This window comes from Mytilus trossulus, chromosome 4, assembly GCF_036588685.1.
Source record: "Mytilus trossulus isolate FHL-02 chromosome 4, PNRI_Mtr1.1.1.hap1, whole genome shotgun sequence".
In the NCBI taxonomy this organism is placed as follows: Eukaryota; Metazoa; Mollusca; class Bivalvia; order Mytilida; family Mytilidae; genus Mytilus; species Mytilus trossulus.
The window spans coordinates 13,850,684-13,876,550 of NC_086376.1; the positions used below are offsets into that span (position 1 = coordinate 13,850,684).

General features: G+C 33.4%; 2 protein-coding genes across 3 annotated transcripts in view; both read left to right on the plus strand.

The window, feature by feature from the left end:
• The window catches only part of LOC134714736 (transient receptor potential cation channel subfamily M member 2-like), a 43,261-nt gene extending 40,817 nt beyond the window's left edge, over positions 1–2,444 (plus strand). For both annotated transcript variants that reach the window (XM_063576242.1, XM_063576243.1), the window contains exon 25: positions 1,976–2,444. In XM_063576242.1, coding sequence (XP_063432312.1) covers positions 1,976–2,064 — 89 coding nt within the window. In that variant the 3' untranslated portion in view covers positions 2,065–2,444. The remainder of the gene's footprint in view (positions 1–1,975) is intronic.
• A 7,417-nt stretch (positions 2,445–9,861) lies between these two features.
• The window catches only part of LOC134716432 (uncharacterized), a 46,371-nt gene continuing 30,365 nt past the window's right edge, over positions 9,862–25,867 (plus strand). Inside the window, exons 1-7 of the mRNA XM_063579428.1 lie at positions 9,862–9,932; positions 11,407–11,669; positions 13,428–13,549; positions 13,824–14,040; positions 14,620–14,776; positions 24,786–24,915; positions 25,389–25,497. Of these exons, the coding sequence (XP_063435498.1) occupies positions 9,919–9,932; positions 11,407–11,669; positions 13,428–13,549; positions 13,824–14,040; positions 14,620–14,776; positions 24,786–24,915; positions 25,389–25,497 (1,012 nt within the window). The 5' untranslated portion in view covers positions 9,862–9,918. The remainder of the gene's footprint in view (positions 9,933–11,406; positions 11,670–13,427; positions 13,550–13,823; positions 14,041–14,619; positions 14,777–24,785; positions 24,916–25,388; positions 25,498–25,867) is intronic.

The window sequence follows — 25,867 nt, forward strand, 5'->3', positions numbered from 1 at the left end:
TTAACTTTTACAAAAATCTTCTCCTCTGAAACTACTGGGCCAAATTTAACCAAACTTGGCCACAATCATCATTGGGGTATCTAGTTCAAAAATTGTGTCCGGTGACCCGGTCAACCAACCAAGATGGCCGCCATGGCTAAAAATAGAACATAGGGGTAAAATGCAGTTTTTGGCTTATAACTCAAAAACCAAAGCATTTAGAGCAATCTGTCATGGGGATAAAATTGTTTATCAGGTTAAGATCTATCTGCCCTGAAATTTTAAGATGAATCTGACATTCCGTTGTTAGGTTGCTGCCCCTGAATTGGTAATTTTAAGGAAGTTTTGTTGTTTTTGGTTATTATCTTGAATATTATTTTAGATAGAGATAAACTGTAAACAGCAATAATGTTCAGCAAAGTAAGATCTACAAATAAGTCAACATGACCAAAATGGTCAGTTGACCACTTTAGGAGTTATTGCCCTTTATAGCCAATTTTTAACCATTTTTCGTAAATCTTAGTAATCTTTTAGAAAAATCTTCTCCTTTGAAACTACTGGGCAAAATTAATTGAAACTTGGCCACAATCATCATTGGGGTATCTAGTTTGAAAATTGTGTCCGATGACCTGGCCAACCAACCAAGATGGCCACCACGTCTAAAAATAGAACATAGGGGTAAAATGCAGTTTTTGGCTTATAACTCAAAAACCAAAACATTAAGAGTAAATCTGACATGAAGTAAAATTGTTGATCTGGTCAAGATCTATCTGCCCTGGAATTTTCAGATGAATTGGATTATCGGTTGTTAGGTTGCTGCCCATGAATTGGTAATTTTGAGGAAATTTTGCTGTTTTTTTTATTATCTTGAATATTATTATAGATAGTGATAAACTGTAAACAGCAATAATGTACAGCAAAGTAAGAACTAAAAATAAGTCAACATGACCAAAATAGTCAATTGACCCCCTAAGGAGTTATTGCCCTTCATAGTAAATTTTTAATAATTTTCACAAAATTTGTAGATTTTCACTAACATTTTCCACAGAAACTACTGTTATAGATAGAGATAATTGTAAGCAGCAAAAATGTTTAGTAAAGTAAGATCTACAAACACATCACCATCACCAAAACACAATTTTGTCATGAATCCATCTGTGTACAATGTTTAATATTAACATAGACCAAGGTGAGCGACACAGGCTCTTTAGAGCCTCTAGTTTTTAAAATGAACAATAACCGGTGACTGTAGCATATAAGACAGTGACCCCATGCCTTTGCTGTTTTTGTTTTTGATTTTCCTTTGTGATATATGTTTTATAAATAATCTAGATTCGTAGATTATATCATCTGATCTGTATCATGCGGAATTTAAGCAACGTTTATGTCTTTTTTTATGAAATTTGGTCGTTCACAATTTTTCATGTAACATTGTGAATGTTAAACATTAACAACACTGTTACAAGTCTGTGGTTATGTCATCACATAACATAACTTACAATAAAAAAAAAGTAAAATCACACAAATACTAACCTCCGCGGATAATTCAAAACGGAAAGTCTTCAATAAAATGGCAAAAACAAATGATAAAACAAATCAAATGAATGGACAACAACTGTCATATTCCTGACATAGTACTGGCATTGTCTTATATTTTTTTTTAACGAATTTTTATTACTATAACTGAAGATTTAATAGAATTATGATGTATTAATCTTTCGGTGCGTACTCAAAATACGCCAAAATGTATAGAAATTCAGGTGTTGATCTATAATCTTTAGGCATGTATTTTATAACAAAAACCATCCTATTGTTTGAACATCAAAATTCCCATTGACTAGATGTGGGATTGTTTTAGATTTATTACTAAACACCAGTCTGAGAACGTTCCGTTGGAATTTCTAATTCATAGCACAATTCACTGAATAGTTCTATTTTGAAGCGGGAATAAATCAATTCATCCATTTATGGAATTCTTTTTTCCCTTATTTTGTAGAAGAAAATAAAGAGAAAGTATTAGTTAAAGAACAGGAGCTGCATGCTGTCCGCTGTCTATATTACCAGGCGACAAAGAAAAAACAGTAAACATGAGAGAATTTCAAAATTTTATTGTACATGTGTTGATTACTTATTTTAAATTATTAAGCTTGTCTATATTGTAATGTAATGATGTATGTGGGTATTTTTAACAGTTCACCATGAGTCTTACTGCGAAAAAATATCTGTCAATATAACGCTTGGGTTTTTTTGTATGCACACTTGGAGTTTCCCTGCTAATGTAATATGTTATACGACGCGACGCATACATACATGTATGTAAACAGTAAACACATTGATCCTGAGAATTACTTTATTCCTGAAGGATACCAATAGCACCGTAGTAAGATCTTTAAATATTGTTTTAATTTGTACTAACTTTGTTTTTGTTTGTGATGAATTAAAATATATGCTATGCATTGTTTTAATTTTTTTTGTTTTTAAAAACCTATGAGCCTACACCGTGACCACATTATTTACTTATATATCGATACTAATTTTCTCATACTATTTATGACAGACATTCTTTCACTTAAAACAAATGATGTGCCTATGTCTTGGAAAACCTGTTGTACTTGATATTTGTAATTGGCTTTGAAATAGATACCAGTAACGGCGAGTACTCTAAGATCGTTAGTTTTGTTTCTTTTGTCTTCATTGCTTTGCATCACGGTGGGGATCTATTAGTTTCAGCAGACATACTCGTCATCTCGAAATAATAACTGATCACTGATTGTTTACTTTATGATGTGGCTGAGAATCAGCAACAGTCATTGGTGTGAATAAGATAACGAATTACAGGCTTTTCTCGTTCAGGATAAGTCATAAAAAAGACGGAAAATTAACTATGTGTATATTAGTTCCGATCAACTGGCATTAATTCTTGTTCGTTTTATTATGCATACATTGCACACTGACATTCAATATTGAAATATCAATTATCAATACGCGTTTATTTGCTTTGTCAATCTGCAATATGCACGATTTGCTTTGCTAAATATAATTCCTATTATATATACACAACGTTTTCAAAAAAACATTATCTTTATTTTATAACTTCTCCTAGTCTAAGCCTATGGACACCTCATAACGCACACTCTTAAAGTAAGTCCATTTTATATTAATCATCTATCTAAAAATACAACATGCACACGTACATGTATTACATTAATTAAGAAAAGAGCGAAGCAGTCCACAGCTTTAAGAAAGCTAAAACTTGTGTTAGTTGTGTTTGTGATTCTTGTCGATCTGAGAAGTCAAGTCAATTCAGAATAGAATTCAGGTTGTGCTGTTACACACTTTTACACACTGCCCATGGTTCGAAAGGTGATCGTTCACAAACATCTTCAAAACCGAAAGTTTCTTCATGGGACTTTCCAAAGTCAGAAGCGTGTAGTTCAGTGTGTGTGTTGTTGGTTGCTGTCCGTCTCTTTTTTTACACTTCTTTAAAAATGGTTTTTCTTTATAAATATATTCTTTAACAAATCGGACATTAATTCCAAACACCGGAGGTTAAACCACATCATATATGGGGTTCGTGTTGCTCACTTTTTAGTAATTGCTCCATTTTGTTTTTCTTTGTGCGGATTTAATTTTGGTTCCTGGTATGTTATTCGACTAATGAAGTTCATTGACTCCATATTATCTTTTAGCTCTGTTTACACCTTTTATAAGTTTCTTGATAAACTATATAAACGCTTATTCATCGTTTTCAAATTCCTACTGACCTTAAGCTTTAGATATTTATTCGCTAATTTTTGTTCTATGTTCACATGTCTTGACCGATGTGAGAGAAATATTTCACCTCACTAGTGAAAAATCCGTTCTCTGCAAATGATTGGTTGAAATTTAATTATGACGTTCAATTTTCGTGGTTTTCTTTTGAATTTTTCTCATTGTGACGTCATGAAAAATGTCGACCATGCCTGATGCCGTCACATCAAAAGTACACAACTTTCCACAAATCTTTGAAAAGGAAGGAGAAAAATCATCAGAGAAACAGATCCCACCAGTAACTCGTGTATTACGATATTTCTACAATCTCAACAGCTAAATTTGAAGAAATCAAAAAGCTCAGCAAACCTCGCGCTTGAAATATTTTAAAAAGCTATTGTGTCGAGTGGAGAAATATCGTAATAGTATACTTAGTTTTTCTCGTTTGAATACACCTTATCGCTATTTGTCCGCCATTACTGGATATCACACAGGTTCCCGTAAAATTTTGACGCCATAAAGCAAAATATCTGACGCCACAATGGAAAAGTGATTGTTGCATGCGTCAAAAGGTCAAGCGACCGGGTCGGCCGGCCGAGTAGGCTAATAGCGATAAGGCATATGGCAAAATTTGGGGTAATATGCTAATTTGCATAGCGGCCATTTTGCCTTTTCATGACGGCAGCCATTACAATAGGATTATATAAGTCCCTTAAATAAAAATACCAATATGCCAATGCCTATCTCGAATGAACAATTTGTTCGCATATAGGTGAATTGTACATGTTTTTAGGCGTCTGTCTGTATACAAATGGACATTGTTTACTCTGAAATCTTTCGGCCTTTTTAGTTTAAAAATCGGAAGCGTAGTCATAGTATATATAAGATCATATAAAATGACGGAAAATCGTAAAATAGCAAGATTCAAAACAGAAATACATATGCAAGAAGATATTGTTCATGATTTGTTCGCATATAGGGAAACACCTTGCAGGTTGAATTTTAGAGTCAAATAACTTTAAACTTACCTGCTATCCTAAGTTTTCGGCCAAATTCTTTAAAAAAAACATGATGATTTCAACCTTTCCATTTCGTAAAAAGTCAAATTTTAAGCATTTTCCCTTAGAATTACACAGCATTTTTGTAAATATCCGCCAAAGGAAGTTTTTAAATATACATTAGTTTTAGATACATGACCGAAAAGGACGTGATTATCCGCAAATCTAAAATAAATTATATTTTCAATCTTAAGCTAAGGGAGGTAATTTGATCAAAAGGGACAAAGTCACGTGGTGCAAATCATTTGAATAAAGTACCTTTGATTTTGCCATATGGTGTATTTTTGTTTTTCGTTCATTTGAAATAAGGCCGTTAGTTTTCTCGATTGAATTGTTTTACATTGTCTTATCGGGACCTTTTATAGCTGACTATGCGGTATGGGCTTAGCTAATTGTTGAAGGCCGTACGGTGACCTATAGTTGTTAATGTTTGTGTCATTTTGGTCTGTTGTGGATAGTTGTCTCAATGGCAATCATACCACATCTTCTTTTTTATAATTGTTGCAGTTGTAGAATCTATATGATTTATACGACCACATTAAACCCCAATTCTACCCATAACAATAATATAATCGATTATATATATGAAGTATTTATCAGGTTTATGCTCTTATAATATACTAGATTATGGAGTGCGTGTCCGAGCGAGAACTGCTCTAGTTCATTACTTTAGGAATGTTTATCAAAAAGTAGTATTTCAATATTCAGCCCCATTCTACTAATTGGTCAGCCATCAGTCCTACCCTGATATACACTATCTTTTTCGGGTAATTAATACTGATAGCGTTTGACATTTTCAGCCGAACAAATTTATCACTTTTACTTAACTTAATTATTGTATACTGGTTCATATTCTGGACGCCAATCTTTGCTCCTTTATTATGTAATTCACTAACAAAACAATTATGAAGCTACGAAACGGAAAAATACTAAATACTAAACTTGTTCAAAGGGTATCTACACGTCTCAATCTTCAAAATCGGTTATCTAAAAATACTACCATCGCTAACATTTTTAACAATAAAAATCGTGGTTACCCTTCTATCGATAAGTGTCATGCCAAAAAATGACTTACATGTCCCCGTCTTTCCACCAACAATACGGTAAGGTCCACGTTTAATGGTCGCACATTTTCTTTAAATTTTGAAACTGATATTACTTGAAAAACAAACAGTATTATTTATTTACTCACATGAAACAAACCGGGATGTGGTATTCAGTACGTAGGAGAAACTGGAAGATATTTATCAAAACGCACTCAAGAACATCTGTATCGTTTTAAAAGACCTAATAAATTCAAAAGTATCATTTACCAACACCTTAAGAAGCACAACCATCCTTTTAAATATTTAGCAGTTCAACCTTTAGAAGTAGTAAATAAGCAGCCTGGTGAATCGCATTCAAAGTTTGTACGATCACGGAAAATAATTGAATTAAATTGGATTAAAAAATTACAGACAGTTTACCCTCTCGGTCTTAATGATAATATCATGGGAATTGGTAATATATCTAGAACCAATTCCGTTAACATTTTGGATATTGTTTCTAAAACTGTTCGTAAAAACCGTTCTCACGGTTGTAGAACAAATCGAAATCAAAGAAAATTTCGGGCCAATCATACCAATATTTCGGACCTAATTTCTATTTCAAAAAACAACGGCAGACATTATCTGTTAACAAAACTCTGTTCGTTACCGGTTAATAAGTTAAATAAAATTTTGGAGGATTGCAACACAATTTCATATAGCAGTCCTAAGTATGAAATTGTTCAAATTATTATGGCATATTGTTATTCTAAATTATTTCCCAAAATTGATCGCCCTGAAGATCATAAAAAACATTTTATTAAAATTAAGTATGTCAATAAAGGCTTTGATTTTGTAAATATTGCCGGTATATTTAACGACCATTCTGTTAAAGAACAAATTCCTGGATATTTTGACAATACTGAACTACCTCTTATTTGTTATATTTACAAGAAATCTACCCGGAAATTTGTGTTTAATTATAGTCAATTGTGTAAAGATGTTAATATCAGTGAAAATACACCTACTTCATGTAATTGCAGTAATTCCGAATATATTTATGGACCCATTTCCCATGTTATAACAGGAAATCTTAACATCGTTCAAGACCGAGAGTTAAAATCATTTCTCAGTAAAGGACCTAAATATCGTCCCCCGTCAATTATTAATTGGAATGAGTGCCGTAATATCATCCACGACTCACTCCATACTTACTGTATGAAATGGATAAAACGGGAAAAAGCTGACAAAATATCTTTGGACTCTTTTTTTAATTCAGTAATGAAGATAGTTGATATACGTATTCAACATTTTAAAGAACATTTTACTATTAACAATAACCACAATAAACCTATTTCTCGTATCAAACATAAACTAAAAGAACTAACCAAGGAATTTGTTTTTGTCCCGGCCGATAAAGCTGCTAATAATATTATTATTGTTTGACGTAAATTTTACATTGAGGTTCTGAAAAAGGAAATCACCAATTCACCAACATTCCAACTGACTCCATTTTCAGAAAACGAAATCTGTAACAAACATAAACTTTTAGCCACCGCTTTACAAGCAGAGCCAAATACAATGAAAGTCCCAACTATGTATTGGCTTCCGAAGCTACATAAAACCCCTTACAAATATAGATTTATTTCGTCATCAAGCCATTGTTCAACTACTAAATTGTCTATTATTCTTACCAGCACACTTGGTACAATTAAAAACCTTATAATAAATTGTTCAAATAAGGCCTTCGAAAATAGTGGAATAAATTACTTTTGGAGTGTCAAGAACTCGTTGGAAGTACTTGATAAATTGCATGCTTATATTGGTGATTTTGAATCTGTTCAAAGTTTTGATTTTTCTACCCTGTATACCACATTGCCTCACATTCTCATTAAGAAAAAATTCACACACCTAATTAAATGGGCATTCAAAAAATCAGAATGTGAATATATATGTTCAAACTCTTTTAGGTCATTTTTTAGTAGCAATAAACAAAAAAACTATGTTAATTGGACATGCTTTGATACTATATATGCCCTGGAATTTTTACTAGATAACATTTTTGTTCGCTTTGGGGATTCCGTATATCGTCAGATTATCGGAATTCCAATGGGGACTAACTGTGCACCACTTATTGCGGACCTCTTTTTGTATTGTTACGAGTTACAATTTATGACAAAAATAAGCAAAGACCCATCAAAACAACATCTGATAAACAAATTTAATAATACTTTTAGATATTTGGATGATATTTTGGCTCTCAATAATGACGACTTCAGTATGTATATTAATGAAATTTATCCTGGTGAACTTACTTTAAATAAAGCTAATACTAACAATGACCACTGCCCTTTCCTCGATCTTGATATCTATATCACTAACGGAAAGCTGAATACTAAAATTTATGATAAAAGGGATGATTTTTCATTTCCTATCGTTAATTATCCGTTTTTAGATGGTGACGTTCCCTTGTCACCATCTTACGGTGTTTATATATCTCAACTTGTACGATTCGCTCGTGTATGTAACAATGTTTTAGATTTTAACGAGAGAAATTTATGTATTACTGAAAAATTATTACACCAGGGTTTTCGATATCATAAACTAGTCAAAACATTTACTAAATTTTATCATCGGTATAATGACATCATTCGTAAATATAGCTCAACATGCAGACTTTTTATACGTTCAGGTATTTCACATCCAATTTTTTATGGAAATATTCTTTATAAAGCACAAAGGTGTCAGTATTCACCTCATAAACTTACAAAACCTTTGAATAGACTTATTAAGAAGGGATATAATTACGATACTGTTGTCAAGTCATTAAAGATTGCATATTTTGGCGTTAATATTGAGTCACTGATAAGGTCTTTGCGTCGGAACTAAACACATTTATTCTAAAAACAGTTGTTGGCATGACACGGGTTATGTTCTTCTCATATATGTTATGATGGTATGATACTAAACCCCTTACGGGAAGGATTGTGTCTGATGTTCATATGATGAAATCATAATCTTTCAGTCAGTTTAATTGAAGTCTGGAGCTGGCATGTCAGTTAACTGCTAGTAGTCTGTTGTTATTTATGTATTATTGTCATTTTGTTTATTTTCTTTGGTTACATCTTCTGACATCAGACTCGGACTTCTCTTGAACTGAATTTTAATGTGCGTATTGTTATGCTTTTACTTTTCTACACTGGTTAGAGGTATAGGGGGAGGGTTGAGATCTCACAAACATGTTTAACCCCGCCGCATTTTTGCGCCTGTCCCAAGTCAGGAGCCTCTGGCCTTTGTTAGTCTTGTATTATTTAAATTTTAGTTTCTTGTGTACAATTTGGAAATTAGTATGGCGTTCATTATCACTGAACTAGTATATATTTGTTTAGGGGCCAGCTGAAGGACGCCTCCGGGTGCGGGAATTTCTCGCTACATTGAAGACCTGTTGGTGACCTTCTGCTGTTGTGTTTTTTTATTTTGGTCGGGTTGTTGTCTCTTTGACACATTCCCCATTTCCATTCTCAATTTTATTTACACATTTAATTATTGGAGTTTTTTTAAAACATTCATACGTGACGATACCTCCCAAACAGAGGCAACTTCAATACACAAGAAACAGCCTCAGAAGCAAAAAATACCTTAATTAAATGAACCCGAATAAAAAACGACAAATTCTTGAATTTAACAGCGAATGTCCCTTTAAGGAAAATTCGTTAGAAAAATCTGTCAAATATAAGAATATTCAAGGTTATTAAACTACTTTCAGTATTAATAGAAACATAGGTCTTTAAATAGTGTAATTGATTTACTAGTATTTTGTTACACATTCGTTGTTTTTTAAATATTTCTTTTTCGACAAAGAAGAAACAAATAAGCTGTTGGACCATAAATTGTATAACAAAATGTTTATTCCGGCATACTATAATATATGTATAAAGCTTATTTGCAAAACTTAATTTTTCGGAAATCAACGATTTGTTTAGCGAATTTGTTTGTATTGTGAGAATCAGAGCGAAGGATTATTGTTTATTTAAACAGCTTAGTTAGTTCTGTATACATTTTTGAGAGCGAAACAATTACAATAAAATGATTCTTTATAAGTCAGAATGACTGATAATTTGTAAGTATATTATTCTTATTACTAGTATTACTGAAACAAATATTGATGTACCATTGGCATTGCTCTTCATTATTTTACTTTATGGTCATTACTTCATGTAAAAATTGAATATGTTGTTTTAAGTACATGTAGATGCGGTGATGTATTTACAATATGACAGGAAATTCGATTTTACGTCTATATCATTTCAAAATTGAATGAAATTGTCCATCATCAAGTGTTATGTCAACAAATCAAGAAAAAACAATTTATATAATAGACAATATACAGAGAAGCAAGAGAAGACAGCTGAGAGGGACAAACTGTGAGACTCTGAAATATAATAGGATATATATTCAAAAACTAAAATAATATTAAATGATCATGAACTGTAGGTGTTTTTTTTCCATTTCTGGGGTAATCCGAAAGTAGTGTTTAATATCTTTAACGTGCCCAAATCAGAAGACATACCTCATCAGACCCATCCTTCTAAAAATATATAATTGGCTAATTCTCTGTGTTTTGCGTTATACTATTGACAACGATGCGTGAACAAACCAAACAGACATAATAGGTAAAAAGGTTACTTTGATAGTGATTGTGTTCTGTACAGGAAATAATTAAATTAAAAATATGGAACGAAATGTTCGACGAACGGCTATACTGTTGCATACACACTTTTATGATGAAGATAACATCATTAAGTCTTCTTAAATAATTGTAAATTTGAACATTTTCATAATTCTAAATAATTGAAAATCCCTTATCCGCTAGCGGTTATTAACCAAATCGACGACGGTGACAAGTTAAACTGTCGATGCCTGTATAATATAGTGAACACATTAATGCGAAGAAGAATTTTTCAAAGGAATATTCAAACCCAGAAGTCGACAACACACTGACAACTTCATTGAAAATAAAGCACTAACTATTGAACAACACAAATCCCTTCAAAAACCGTGGGGGATATCAGGTACTCTGTTAGGGTAAGCAAATACTGCTACAGTTGTAACACCCATTCAAAGTTCACTAGTAGTTTTAAACCATGTGGTTACTTATGAACCCTTTCATAGCTGCCAAAAGTTGATGTTATTTTCTTGTGATGTTCAGTTTCCATCGACACGTCCAATATTTTAGTTTCGACCGTCTTGTGTATGCTATCACAGTTGGAAATCTAGCGAAACGACGAAAACTGACACCTTAACTTATTTGTGACCCTAAAATAAATTGTAACTGAAAACATTTCAACAAATTAAATAGAAAAACAATAAGAGGTTTGTATTTAAAGGTATTCGCGCGAAACAAATTTAAAGATAATAATATTGGTTCTTAGGTCATACAGCGTGATACTAAAATAATGTATATAGAGGATAAATAGAAAGATTCAAGGTGTGCGATTCATGGTTCGTAAATGTTTGCTAACATAATTAAAATGTATGCAACTTTGATTTCCCGAATTAATAAACTTTTTTAAACACATAAATTTATCTTACAGAATACAGGTTGAAGCAATTTATGTCGAGAAAAGAAATGATGAAGTTATATTCGAGTGTGACAGTGAAATATGGAACGAAATCTTTGAATTAGAAAAAGAAACGGGATGTACCAAAATTCTAAAAGAAAAGGCGATAGATTTTAGAAAACAATTCCCAGGACTTGTTTTGGCAGTAGTGGGGGACTCGGAAAGTTTTGTACCCAGACCTTGGAATGCAACAGCGTTTACTGCAGATCTCATTAATACACTGAAAAAAGTGGAAGGTATGTCAATGTTATGTCACTTGAATACTTAGAGCTGTGAGTTTTTGACAACAGTAAAAATGAAAGTTAATAAAAATCAAACATATCAGAGAACCTAGAACTGTTTTTTTTTTTTTTTAATTAGGTTATATATAGATAACTTGTCAAATTAACTTTGTGTGAATGTCTCGTGGTTTTCGATAACTCTTTTTCTAATTGTCCGACATTTATCTTATGATGCTAAAAGAGGGACGAAAGATACCAAAGGGACAGTCAATCTCATAAATCTGAAACAAACTGACAACGCCATGGCTGAACTAGTCCATGCAGTATGTTAACAACGTGGGTGATCTGTACTCATGTAATACTGGCGGGAAATTTCCAAGATGGAGTTGGAAATTTCAAAAACTGTTGTTTTGTCGCGTAAACGATGGGCGAAATTTTGCAAATGTAACCTGGAGGTCAAAATATAACTACCTGTCGAAAGATGTGCTAGGGATCATAATTTGTCGGCGTACGTATGTCAAATGCGACTAAAGGGTTTGTCACTTATTGTTTAATGGCTATCAATTACTGGACTGGTCAGGTTGTTTTGTGTTACATTTTATTTATTTTATCTTATCTTGATTTCAGAGGCACTGACCTCTTACAAAATACTTTAAGACATTAATTATCGTTTTATATGCCTCTTTTTCAGAACTGTCAGCCTTTTGATGTAATATTAGGGGAATTCAAATATTATCAAAAAGTCATAAATAAATATTAATGTTTGAAAATATTTTTAGAACTACAACTTGAATGTCGAAATTTCAAACACCAGCTGATTACTGTTGTTGTTATGTCAAAAAACTCTTTCTGAGAAAGATTGTTCAAACAACATTTAAAAAAGGGCAGGCTAATGTCGCTACAAGGCAGCACTCGCACCTAAAAGGTAGAAAGGGATTAATATAAGTTGAAATAACTTGCTTCCCGATCCACTATAAATAAATTTGTTTAAACTAAACAAACATTGTACGTTCCTCCTAAAAAAACAAATATACCTATTGAATTTAACCGATTGATCTAAGTTTTATAAATTTATATCGATAAAGTTTGAATACCTGGGAAGCAAGGTTTGGGTTGTAGACGTATTATTAAATTACATTCAAAGGAGTACTAGGTTCGGTAAGGGCCGATTTTGGCCTCAGATTTCAGGTTCAACTAACAAAAGATTTTAGACACTTTTTAGGCGTTTATTTCAATTGATTCAATAAGTTTATGTGAAAGATTTTAACTGATTTAGTGTTTAAAAACGCTCCGATTTAAGCTTAAATATGAAAAATCTATCAAATATGCAAAAAAACGTAACTTTTGAGATAGTTTTTGTCAAAAATGAAAGTGACCTCATCGGTGTTCATCCTCAACCTTTATGTATATCTGTTATGTATTATCATCAAATACTACTTACATTTCAATATTATGAATGAACACGAATGCGGCCACTTTCATTTAAGACCGAAACCGTCTAAAATTTAAAAAAAAATGCAAAAATTGTGAAGATTTCAGTATTTAAATTAGCATGCCTTAATGATGCTAGTACCCGATATATGTGCATTGTAATGTCAAAAACAGCCCATATTTATATAGCAGAAGTATTATACTTTTCAGTAAATAGCTTAAAGTTTACATGTTCACAATTTTATAAAACTGCTATACTTTGGGACCAAAAAAGGACCTTACTGATCCTATTCCTTTATAAGATTTGTAAAAGAGAGTTATTGCATATAACTTATTTCACAGAAAGTTGGTTGATTTATCGTGGGAAAGATGTTGGTATTAGTTCTTTTATTTACAACGCATTTGAAGAGGACATTAGAACGCATGAAACAGTAGCAACTAAATTACTTGCAGTCAAGCCAAAGGTAATATATGTACAGTCATTTGTCTACGCGTTTAGAGGCATTCGGGTCTTTACAGAATGTTTTAAAGAACGTACATGTATATCACTCTGATCAATAGTTCTTGACTTTGATTAAGTTAATATTAAAAAACGTCTTGATTCAATATCCTTCAAATATGTAAGGTTTTTTTATGAATTGTTATAGATTTATGGATTTTTCACTTATATCTTATATGGAACTGTATTGTTGAGTCTTTTAATTTACCTTTTTTTTTTTATTTAAACATTTAATGCAGGATGAGAAAACTCAGGAGAATCCAATTGAACAGACGCAAACACCAATCGACAAATCAAAAGCATCAAATAATCAGTTATCATTTAAACTACCATCCGGGAAAGAGAAAGACTGGTTTAACATTGGTTTGATTGAGCTTTTGAAGAGTTTATCAGAGAAAACAACACCTCTTCTATCGTTCATTACCGAAAGTGAGGATGGCAAGCAGTATCATAACGGTAAGTTCATCATAATATAAATGGTACATTGTTTATCTCATTTAATAACTATGAAACTGAACAAACATCCTTACAATCTTAAAAAAAAACTAATCTTGATCTATAACTATTAACCATAACTGTTAATGCATATTAAAATGTGCATAGACAAATCATGAGATGAATTGGGTTAACTTGCACATGTTTAAGTATCACATGGTATTTTAAATTTAAATTCAAAGAATGTAATACACATTTTTTTTACAGATAAATGCCATGAAAGCTTCATAATAATGCAAGTTTTAGCGTTTTGTTTTCCTTACAAAATCACAAAAATTCATTCTGCTAAATTTGGTTGAATACTATGATAAGAGACAATAACAATCAAAACCAAGGAGAAAAAAAGAGACTCGTAGAACCAAAACACATATACATCAACAGTTATTAATAACAAAAAGAACTTTACTAAAATAATCTTTATAGAAACCAAAGTACATTAGAGAAATGTTGGTAAAACAGTATGGTGGGCTTCAAATAAGATAATAGATTAAAACTAAACTATGTTGTCTGTATTTAAGTCATACATTTCTAATTATACAGAATTACCGATGGAGATTCCAGTTTTATTGGTGGTAGCAGAAGGCAATATAGAGACAATTCATCAAGTGGAGACATCTGTTGAATCTAACATTCCTGTTCTTCTGGTAAAGGGGTCGGGAAAAGCTGCAGATTTATTAGCTGACTTCCTTACTAGCAGGTATAAGTAGATTAAACAAAAAGATCTAATCTCTGTAAGCTTTCCATTAGTTGTTGACCATTAAAGATTAAATTATTGTTCCCTAGTTAGATGAAAAATATGACAAAGTCAGAACCAACAATGCATATGGTACATATGTGCTTTATTATCTATTATATTACATTTAAATGTAGAATTGTTATAATCTGTACAAACCATATATATTTTAACGAAACGATGTTAAATTGTTCATCCTCCTTTTCGTGTTTTTTGCCAGATAATTTTCGATTAAAGATCTAGACTGATTCAGCTGTTCTTTAATTTCAGCAATTTAATATATTTCTACATTAAATAACTTTACGTAGAATTATATATTTATAACACTAAAATAAAATTAACGGTACCAATTTTCTTGCACCAGATGCGCATTTCGACAATACATGTCTCTTCAGTGATGCTCGTGGGCAAAATATTTGAAATCCAAAGCTTATATAAAAGATGAAGAGCTATAATCCAAAAGGTCCAAAAAGTATAGCCAAATCCGTGAAAGAAATCAGAGCTTTGCATGAGGGAGATACATTCATTAATTTATAATAATTTCGAATATTTGTAACAATAAATTTTAATAGCACAAAAAATTCCGTATATTCATGTCAGTACCGAAGTACTGGCTACTGGGCTGGTGATACTGTCGGGGACTAATAGTCCACTAGCAGAGGCATCGACCCAGTGGTAGTAATAACATTAACGGTTCCAATTTTCTTGCACCAGATGCGCATTTCGACAATACATGTCTCTGCAGTGATGCTTGCGGCTAAAATATTTGAAATCCAAAGCTGATATAAAAGATGAAGAGCTATAATCCAAAAAGGTCCAAAAAGTATAGCCAAATCCGTGAATGAATTAAGAGCTTTGCATGAGGGAGATACATTCCTTAATTTGTAATAATTTCTAATATTTGTAACAGCAAACTTAATAACACAAAAAAATCCGTATATTCATGCAAGTACCGAAGTACTGGCTACTGGGCTGGTGAAACCATAGGAGACTAATAGTCCACCAGCAGAGGCATTGCCCCAGTGGTAGTAATAAAATTAAAGGTACAAATTTTCTTGCACCAGATGCGCTTTTCGACAATACATGCCTCTTCAGTGATGCTCGTGGCCAAAATATTTGAAATCCAAAGCTTATATAAAAGATGAAGAGCTATAATCCAAAAGGTCCAAAAAGTATAGCCAAATCCGTGAAAGAAATCAGAGCTTTGCATGAGGGAGATACATTCCTTAATTTATAATAATTTATAATATTTGTAACAGCAAATTTGAATAACACAAAAACATCCGTATATTCATGCCAGTACCGAAGTACTGGCTACTGGGCTGGTGATACCCTAAGGGACTTAAAGTCCACCAGCAGAGGCATCGACCAAGTGGTAGTAATAAAATTAACGATACCAATTTTCTTGCACCAGATGCGCATTTCGACAATACATGTCTCTTCAGTGATGCTCGTGGACAAAATATGTGAATATAAAGCTTATATAAAAGATGAAGAGCTATAATTCAAAAGGTCTAAAAAGTATAGCCAAATCTGTGAAAGAAATCAGAGCTTTGCATGAGGGAGATACATTTCTTAATTTATAATAATTTCTAATATTTGTAACAGCAAATTTTAATAACACAAAAAATTCCGTATATTCATGTCAGTACCGAAGTACTGGCTACTGGGCTGGTGATACTCTCGGGGACTAATAGTCCACTAGCAGAGGCATCGACCCAGTGGTAGTAATAACATTAACGGTTCCAATTTTCTTGCACCAGATGCACATTTCGACAATACATGTCTCTTCAGTGATGCTCGTGGGCAAAATATTTGAAATCCAAAGCTTATATAAAAGATGAAGAGCTATAATCCAAAAGGTCCAAAAAGTATAGCCAAATCCGTGAAAGAAATCAGAGCTTTGCATGAGGGAGATACATTCATTAATTTATAATAATTTCGAATATTTGTAACAATAAATTTTAATAGCACAAAAAATTCCGTATATTCATGTCAGTACCGAAGTACTGGCTACTGGGCTGGTGATACTGTCGGGGACTAATAGTCCACTAGCAGAGGCATCGACCCAGTGGTAGTAATAACATTAACGGTTCCAATTTTCTTGCACCAGATGCGCATTTCGACAATACATGTCTCTTCAGTGATGCTTGCGGCCAAAATATTTGAAATCCAAAGCTGATATAAAAGATGAAGAGCTATAATCCAAAAGGTCCAAAAAGTATAGCCAAATCCGTGAATGAATTAAGAGCTTTGCATGAGGGAGATACATTCCTTAATTTGTAATAATTTCTAATATTTGTAACAGCAAACTTAATAACACAAAAAAATCCGTATATTCATGCAAGTACCGAAGTACTGGCTACTGGGCTGGTGAAACCATAGGAGACTAATAGTCCACCAGCAGAGGCATTGCCCCAGTGGTAGTAATAAATTTAAAGGTACAAATTTTCTTGCACCAGATGCGCTTTTCGACAATACATGCCTCTTCAGTGATGCTCGTGGCCAAAATATTTGAAATCCAAAGCTTATATAAAAGATGAAGAGCTATAATCCAAAAGGTCCAAAAAGTATAGCCAAATCCGTGAAAGAAATCAGAGCTTTGCACGAGGGAGATACATTCCTTAATTTATAATAATTTATAATATTTGTAACAGCAAATTTTAATAACACAAAAACATCCGTATATTCATGCCAGTACCGAAGTACTGGCTACTGGGCTGGTGATACCCTAAGGGACTAAAAGTCCACCAGCAGAGGCATCGACCAAGTGGTAGTAATAAAATTAACGATACCAATTTTCTTGCACCAGATGCGCATTTCGACAATACATGTCTCTTCAGTGATGCTCGTGGACAAAATATGTGAATTCCAAAGCTTATATAAAAGATGAAGAGCTATAATTCAAAAGGTCTAAAAAGTATAGCCAAATCTGTGAAAGAAATCAGAGCTTTGCATGAGGGAGATACATTTCTTAATTTATAATAATTTCTAATATTTGTAACAGCAAATTTTAATAACACAAAAAATTCCGTATATTCATGTCAGTACCGAAGTACTGGCTACTGGGCTGGTGATACTCTCGGGGACTAATAGTCCACTAGCAGAGGCATCGACCCAGTGGTAGTAATAACATTAACGGTTCCAATTTTCTTGCACCAGATGCACATTTCGACAATACATGTCTCTTCAGTGATGCTTGCGGCCAAAATATTTGAAATCCAAAGCTGATATAAAAGATGAAGAGCTATAATCCAAAAGGTCCAAAAAGTATAGCCAAATCCGTGAATGAATTAAGAGCTTTGCATGAGGGAGATACATTCCTTAATTGGTAATAATTTCTAATATTTGTAACAGCAAACTTAATAACACAAACAAATCCGTATATTCATGCCAGTACCGAAGTACTGGCTACTGGGCTGGTGAAACCATAGGGGACTAATATTCCACCAGCAGAGGCATTGCCCCAGTGGAAGTAATAAAATTAAAGGTACAAATTTTCTTGCACCAGATGCGCTTTTCGACAATACATGCCTCTTCAGTGATGCTCGTGGCCAAAATATTTGAAATCCAAAGCTTATATAAAAGATGAAGAGCTATAATCCAAAAGGTCCAAAAAGTATAGCCAAAATCCGTGAAAGAAATCAGAGCTTTGCATGAGGGAGATACATTTCTTAATTTATAATAATTTCTAATATTTGTAACAGCAAATTTTAATAACACAAAAACATCCGTATATTCATGCCAGTACCGAAGTACTGGCTACTGGGCTGGTGATACCCTAGGGGACTAATAGTCCACCAGCAGAGGCATCGACCAAGTGGTAGTAATAAAATTAACGATACCAATTTTCTTGCACCAGATGCGCATTTCGACAATACATGTCTCTTCAGTGATGCTCGTGGACAAAATATGTGAATTCCAAAGCTTATATAAAAGATGAAGAGCTATAATTCAAAAGGTCTAAAAAGTATAGCCAAATCTGTGAAAGAAATCAGAGCTTTGCATGAGGGAGATACATTTCTTAATTTATAATAATTTCTAATATTTGTAACAGCAAATTTTAATAACACAAAAAAATCCGTATATTCATGCCAGTACCGAAGTACTGGCTACTGGGCTGGTGATACCATAGGGGACTAATAGTCCACCAGCAGAGGCAACGACCCAGCGGTAGTAATAACATTAATGGTACAAATTTTCTTGCACCAGATGCGCATTTCGACAATACATGTTTCTTCAGTGATGCTCGCGGCAAAAATATTTGAAATCCAAAATTTATATAAAAGATGAAGAGCTATAATTCAAAAGGTCTAAAAAGTATAGCCAAATCCGTAAAAGATATAGAGCTTTGCATGAGGGAGATACATTCCTTAATTTATAATAATTTCTAATATTTGTAACAGCAAATTTTAATAACACAAAAACATCCGTATATTCATGCCAATACCGAAGTACTGGCTAATAGGCTTGTGATACCCTCGAGGACTTATAGTCCACCAGCAGAGGCATCGTCCCAGTGGTAGTAATACAATTAACGGTTCCAATTTTCTTGCACCAACTGCGCAGTTCGACAATACATGCCTCTTCAGTGATGCTCGTGGCCAAAATATTTGAAATCTAAAGCTTATATAAAAGATGAAGAGCTTTAATCCAAATGGTCCAAAAAGTGTAGCCAAATCCGTGAAAGAATTAGGAGCTTTACATGAGGGAGATACATTCCTTAATTTATAATAATTTCTAATATTTGTAACAGCAAATTTTAATAACACAAAAAAATCCGTATATTCATGCCAGTACCGAAGTACTGGCTACTGGGCTGGTGATACCATTGGGGACTAATAGTCCACCAGCAGAGGCAACGACCCAGCGGTAGTAATAACATAAATGGTACAAATTTTCTTGCACCAGATGCGCATTTCGACAACACATGTCTCTTCAGTGATGCTCGCGGCAAAAATATTTGAGATCCAAAGCTTATATAAAAGATGAAGAGCTATAATTCAAAAGGTCTAAAAAGTATAGCCAAATCCGTGAAAGATATAGAGCTTTGCATGAGGGAGATACATTCCTTAATTTATAATAATTTCTAATATTTGTAACAGCAAATTTTAATAACACAAAAAAATCCGTATATTCATGCAAGTTCCGAAGTACTGGCTACTGGGCTAATGATACCCTAGGGGACTAATAGTCCACCAGCAGAGGCATCGACCAAGTGGTAGTAATAAAATTAACGATACCAATTTTCTTGCACCAGATGATCATTTCGACAATACATGTCTCTTCAGTGATGCTCGTGGCCAAACTATGTGAATTCCAAAGCTTATATAAAAGATGAAGAGCTATAATTCAAAAGGTCAAAAAGCATAGCCAAATCTGTGAAAGAAATCAGAGCTTTGCATGAGGGAGATACATTTCTTAATTTATAATAATTTCTAATATTTGTAACAGCAAATTTTAATAACACAAAAAAATCCGCATATTCATGCCAGTACCGAAGTACTGGCTACTTGGCTGGTGATACCCTCGGGACTTATAGTCTACCAGCAAAGGCATCGACCCAGTGGTAGTAATAACATTAACGGTACCAATTGTCTTGCACCAGATGTGCATTTCGACAATACATGTCTCTTCAGTGATGCTCGTGGCCAAAATATTTGAAATCCAAAGCTTATATAAAAGATGAAGAGCTATAATCCAAAAGGTCCAAACAGTATAGCCAAATCCCTAAAAGATTTCAGAGCTTTGCATGAGGGAGATACATTCCTTAATTTATAATAATTTCTAATATTTGTAACAGCAAATTTTAATAACATAAAAACATCCGTATATTCATGCCAGTACCGAAGTACTGGCTACTGGGCTTGTGATACCCTCGGGGACTAATAGTCCACCAGCAGAGGCATCGCCCCAGTGGTAGTAATAAAATTAACGGTTCCAATTTTCTTGCACCAAATGCGCAGTTTGACAATACATGCCTCTTCAGTGATGCTCGTGGCCAAAATATTTGAAATCCAAAGCTTATATAAAAGATGAAGAGCTTTAATCTAAAAGGTCCAAAAAGTATAGCCAAATCCGTGAAAGAATTAAGAGCTTTGCATGAGGGAGATACATTCCTTAATTTATAATAATTTCTAATATTTGTAACAGCAAATTTTAATAACACAAAAAAATCCGTATATTCATGCCAGTACCGAAGTACTGGCTACTGGGCTGGTGATACCATAGGGGACTAATAGTCCACCAGCAGAGGCAACGACCCAGCGGTAGTAATAACATTAATGGTACAAATTTTCTTGCACCAGATGCGCATTTCGACAATACATGTCTCTTCAGTGATGCTCGCGGCAAAAATATTTGAAATCCAAAATTTATATAAAAGATGAAGAGCTATAATTCAAAAGGTCTAAAAAGTATAGCCAAATCCGTAAAAGATATAGAGCTTTGCATGAGGGAGATACATTCCTTAATTTATAATAATTTCTAATATTTGTAACAGCAAATTTTAATAACACAAAAACATCCGTATATTCATGCCAATACCGAAGTACTGGCTAATAGGCTTGTGATACCCTCGAGGACTTATAGTCCACCAGCAGAGGCATCGTCCCAGTGGTAGTAATACAATTAACGGTTCCAATTTTCTTGCACCAACTGCGCAGTTCGACAATACATGCCTCTTCAGTGATGCTCGTGGCCAAAATATTTGAAATCTAAAGCTTATATAAAAGATGAAGAGCTTTAATCCAAATGGTCCAAAAAGTGTAGCCAAATCCGTGAAAGAATTAGGAGCTTTACATGAGGGAGATACATTCCTTAATTTATAATAATTTCTAATATTTGTAACAGCAAATTTTAATAACACAAAAAAATCCGTATATTCATGCCAGTACCGAAGTACTGGCTACTGGGCTGGTGATACCATTGGGGACTAATAGTCCATCAGCAGAGGCAACGACCCAGCGGTAGTAATAACATTAATGGTACAAATTTTCTTGCACCAGATGCGCATTTCGACAATACATGTCTCTTCAGTGATGCTCGCGGCAAAAATATTTGAGATCCAAAGCTTATATAAAAGATGAAGAGCTATAATTCAAAAGGTCTAAAAAATATAGCCAAATCCGTGAAAGATATAGAGCTTTGCATGAGGGAGATACATTCCTTAATTTATAATAATTTCTAATATTTGTAACAGCAAATTTTAATAACACAAAAAAATCCGTATATTCATGCAAGTTCCGAAGTACTGGCTACTGGGCTAATGATACCCTAGGGGACTAATAGTCCACCAGCAGAGGCATCGACCAAGTGGTAGTAATAAAATTAACGATACCAATTTTCTTGCACCAGATGATCATTTCGACAATACATGTCTCTTCAATGATGCTCGTGGCCAAACTATGTGAATTCCAAAGCTTATATAAAAGATGAAGAGCTATAATTCAAAAGGTCAAAAAGCATAGCCAAATCTGTGAAAGAAATCAGAGCTTTGCATGAGGGAGATACATTTCTTAATTTATAATAATTTCTAATATTTGTAACAGCAAATTTTAATAACACAAAAAAATCCGCATATTCATGCCAGTACCGAAGTACTGGCTACTTGGCTGGTGATACCCTCGGGACTTATAGTCTACCAGCAAAGGCATCGACCCAGTGGTAGTAATAACATTAACGGTACCAATTGTCTTGCACCAGATGTGCATTTCGACAATACATGTCTCTTCAGTGATGCTCGTGGCCAAAATATTTGAAATCCAAAGCTTATATAAAAGATGAAGAGCTATATTCCAAAAGGTCCAAACAGTATAGCCAAATCCCTAAAAGATTTCAGAGCTTTGCATGAGGGAGATACATTCCTTAATTTATAATAATTTATAATATTTGTAACAGCAAATTTTAATAACATAAAAACATCCGTATATTCATGCCAGTACCGAAGTACTGGCTACTGGGCTTGTGATACCCTCGGGGACTAATAGTCCACCAGCAGAGGCATCGCCCCAGTGGTAGTAATAAAATTAACGGTTCCAATTTTCTTGCACCAAATGCGCAGTTTGACAATACATGCCTCTTCAGTGATGCTCGTGGCCAAAATATTTGAAATCCAAAGCTTATATAAAAGATGAAGAGCTTTAATCCAAAAGGTCCAAAAAGTATAGCCAAATCCGTAAAAGAATTAAGAGCTTTGCATGAGGGAGATACATTCCTTAATTTATAATAATTTCTAATATTTGTAACAGCAAATTTCAATAACACAAAAAAATCCGTATATTCATGCCAGTACCGAAGTACTGGCTACTGGGCTGGTGATACAATAGGGGACTAATAGTCCACCAGCAGAGGCAACGACCCAGCGGTAGTAATAACAATAATGGTACAAATGTTCTTGCACCAGATGCACATTTCGACAATACATGTCTCTTCAGAGATGCTCGCGGCAAAAATATTTGAAATCCAAAGTTTATATAAAAGATGAAGAGCTATAATTCAAAAGGTCTAAAACGTATAGCCAAATCCGTGAAAGATATAGAGCTTTGCATGAGGGAGATACATTCCTTAATTTATAATAATTTCTAATATTTGTAACAGCAAATTTCAATAACACATAAAAAACCGTATATTCATGCCAGTATCGAAGACCTGTCTACTGGGCTGGTGATACCCTAGGGGACTTATAGTCCACCAGCAGAGGCATCGACCTAGTGGTAGTAATAAAATTAACGGAACCAATTTTCTTGCACCAGATGCGCATTTCGACAATATATGTCTCTTCAGTGATGCTCTTTGCCAAAATATTTTAAATCCAAAGCTTATATAAAAGATGAAGAACTATAATCCAAAAGGTCCAAAAAGCATAGCCAAATCTGCGAAAGAAATCAGAGCTTTGCATGAGGGAGATACATTTCTTTATTTATAATGATTTCTAATATTTGTAACAGCAAATTTCAATAACACAAAAAAATCAGCATATTCATGCCAGTACGGAAGTACTGGCTACTGGGCTTGTGATACCTTCGGGACTTATAGTCCACCAGCAGAGGCATTGCCCCAGTGGTAGTAATAAAATTAACGGTACAATTATTCTTGCACCAGATGCGCATTTCTAAAATACATGTCTCTTCAGTGATGCTCGTGGCCAAAATATTTGAAATCCAAAGCTTATATAAAAGATGAAGAGCTATAATCCAAAAGGTCCAAAAAGTATAGCCAAATCCGTGAAAGAAATCAGAGCTTTGCATGAGGGAGATACATTCCTTAATTTATAATAATTTCTAATATTTGTAACAGCAAATTTTAATAACACAAAAAAATCAGCATATTCATGCCAGTACCGAAGTACTGGCTACTGGGCTGGTGATACCCTAGGGTACTAATAGTCCACCAGCAGAGGCATCGACCAAGTGGTAGTAATAAAATTAACGATACCAATTTTCTTGCACCAGATGCGCATTTCGACAATACATGTCTCTTCAGTGATGCTCGTGGCCAAAATATTTGAAATCCAAAGCTTATATAAAAGATGAAGAGCTATAATCCGAAAGGTCCAAAAAGTATAGCCAAATCCGTGAAAGAAATCAGAGCTTTGCATGAGGGAGATACATTCCTTAATTTATGATTATTTCTAATGTTTGTAACAGCAAATTTTTATAACACAAAAAAATCCGTATATTCATGCCAGCATAATAGTCGTAGTCTTATTCTTATGATGAACTATGTACAAATAATTATCCTATATCAAAAAGGCCAATTACCTTATGGTGTATAAACAGAACCAGCAAAACTTTTATGAGGCAAACGCGTAGCCTGCAAAGTGCCATGTTTTTACAAGTTTTACAATGTGATTAATATAGCTGCAAACAGCAATCTTGCTTTTAGTGAAATATAATTTTAACATGAAACTGAGTATGGGTATTTTTGCAAGTGATTATTTCATTATTTGATGTTCCTACTTTTGTGCATTCAGAGAGCTATTGAGTGAGAAAACAGGACTTTTGAAAAACCAAGCTCCAACATTATTTGGAACAATATTTACGAAGAGTTCATTGAACAACCTTGAGCAAAGGATGAAAAAGATACAAGAACACAAACATCTTGTGAGTTTAAAAAATAATGATAATTTAAATAAACATCAAATGCCATTTTTTAATTGATTTATAAACAGTCAATATAAATTTTGATGATCAAGTATAATTCTTTAGAGCTCAAAAGCTTCATGGTTATACAGTACACATTTTGGCAAAAACCAATAAATATTTAAGCATAACTACACATTTGTAAATCTTACACATCCAATTATCATAGAAAATCCGGACAAAGAGGTATTTTTTATGTAAAGATATACATCGAGGACTACAACTTTTAACCCTCATGAGGAAGATGATTCGACTCTACTGTAAATCACTATTGCTGATAATCTTGTCCTATATTGCTTTGAAAAAAAATGTGATAATGATGCTGCAGGCCAAAATTAAAAACAAAACAAAAAAGTTTATTTGATATTTTCACAGTTTGCGTACATTTCTTAATGAGACTTGTATTCTATGAGGTGATTTCTATTTTCTTCAAGATAACTGTTTACGATATAGACAGATCAGATGGAAATAACTTAGAAGATACAATAGTAGATGCAATCATTAAAGGATGGTCTTTAAAACATATAAAAGATGATAAAGACGGTAATTACGTATCTTATATTACATATTCACAATGAATACATAGAAAATAGATGAAAATAGAATTTATTTCACGAAACACGACCTGGTTACTATAAATATATAAACTGTAGTAAACCTTGTTATTTATCATTGATAAGCTAAAAAAATCGTTTATAGTCAAATTGAATGTTTTCACAAGTAATATAGGAAATTGATTATATGTTGTTTGACAGTATGAAAACCGAGCAGGCATCTAAAAACAGTTAAAGGACATGCTGACAATCGTATGTTGGCAATTCATTTTCTTCATTTGATAAAAAAAAATGTAATGTAGAATTGGAATATGCTACGTGGTATATTAATTATCACAAATTGAGCTTTCCTAAAACTA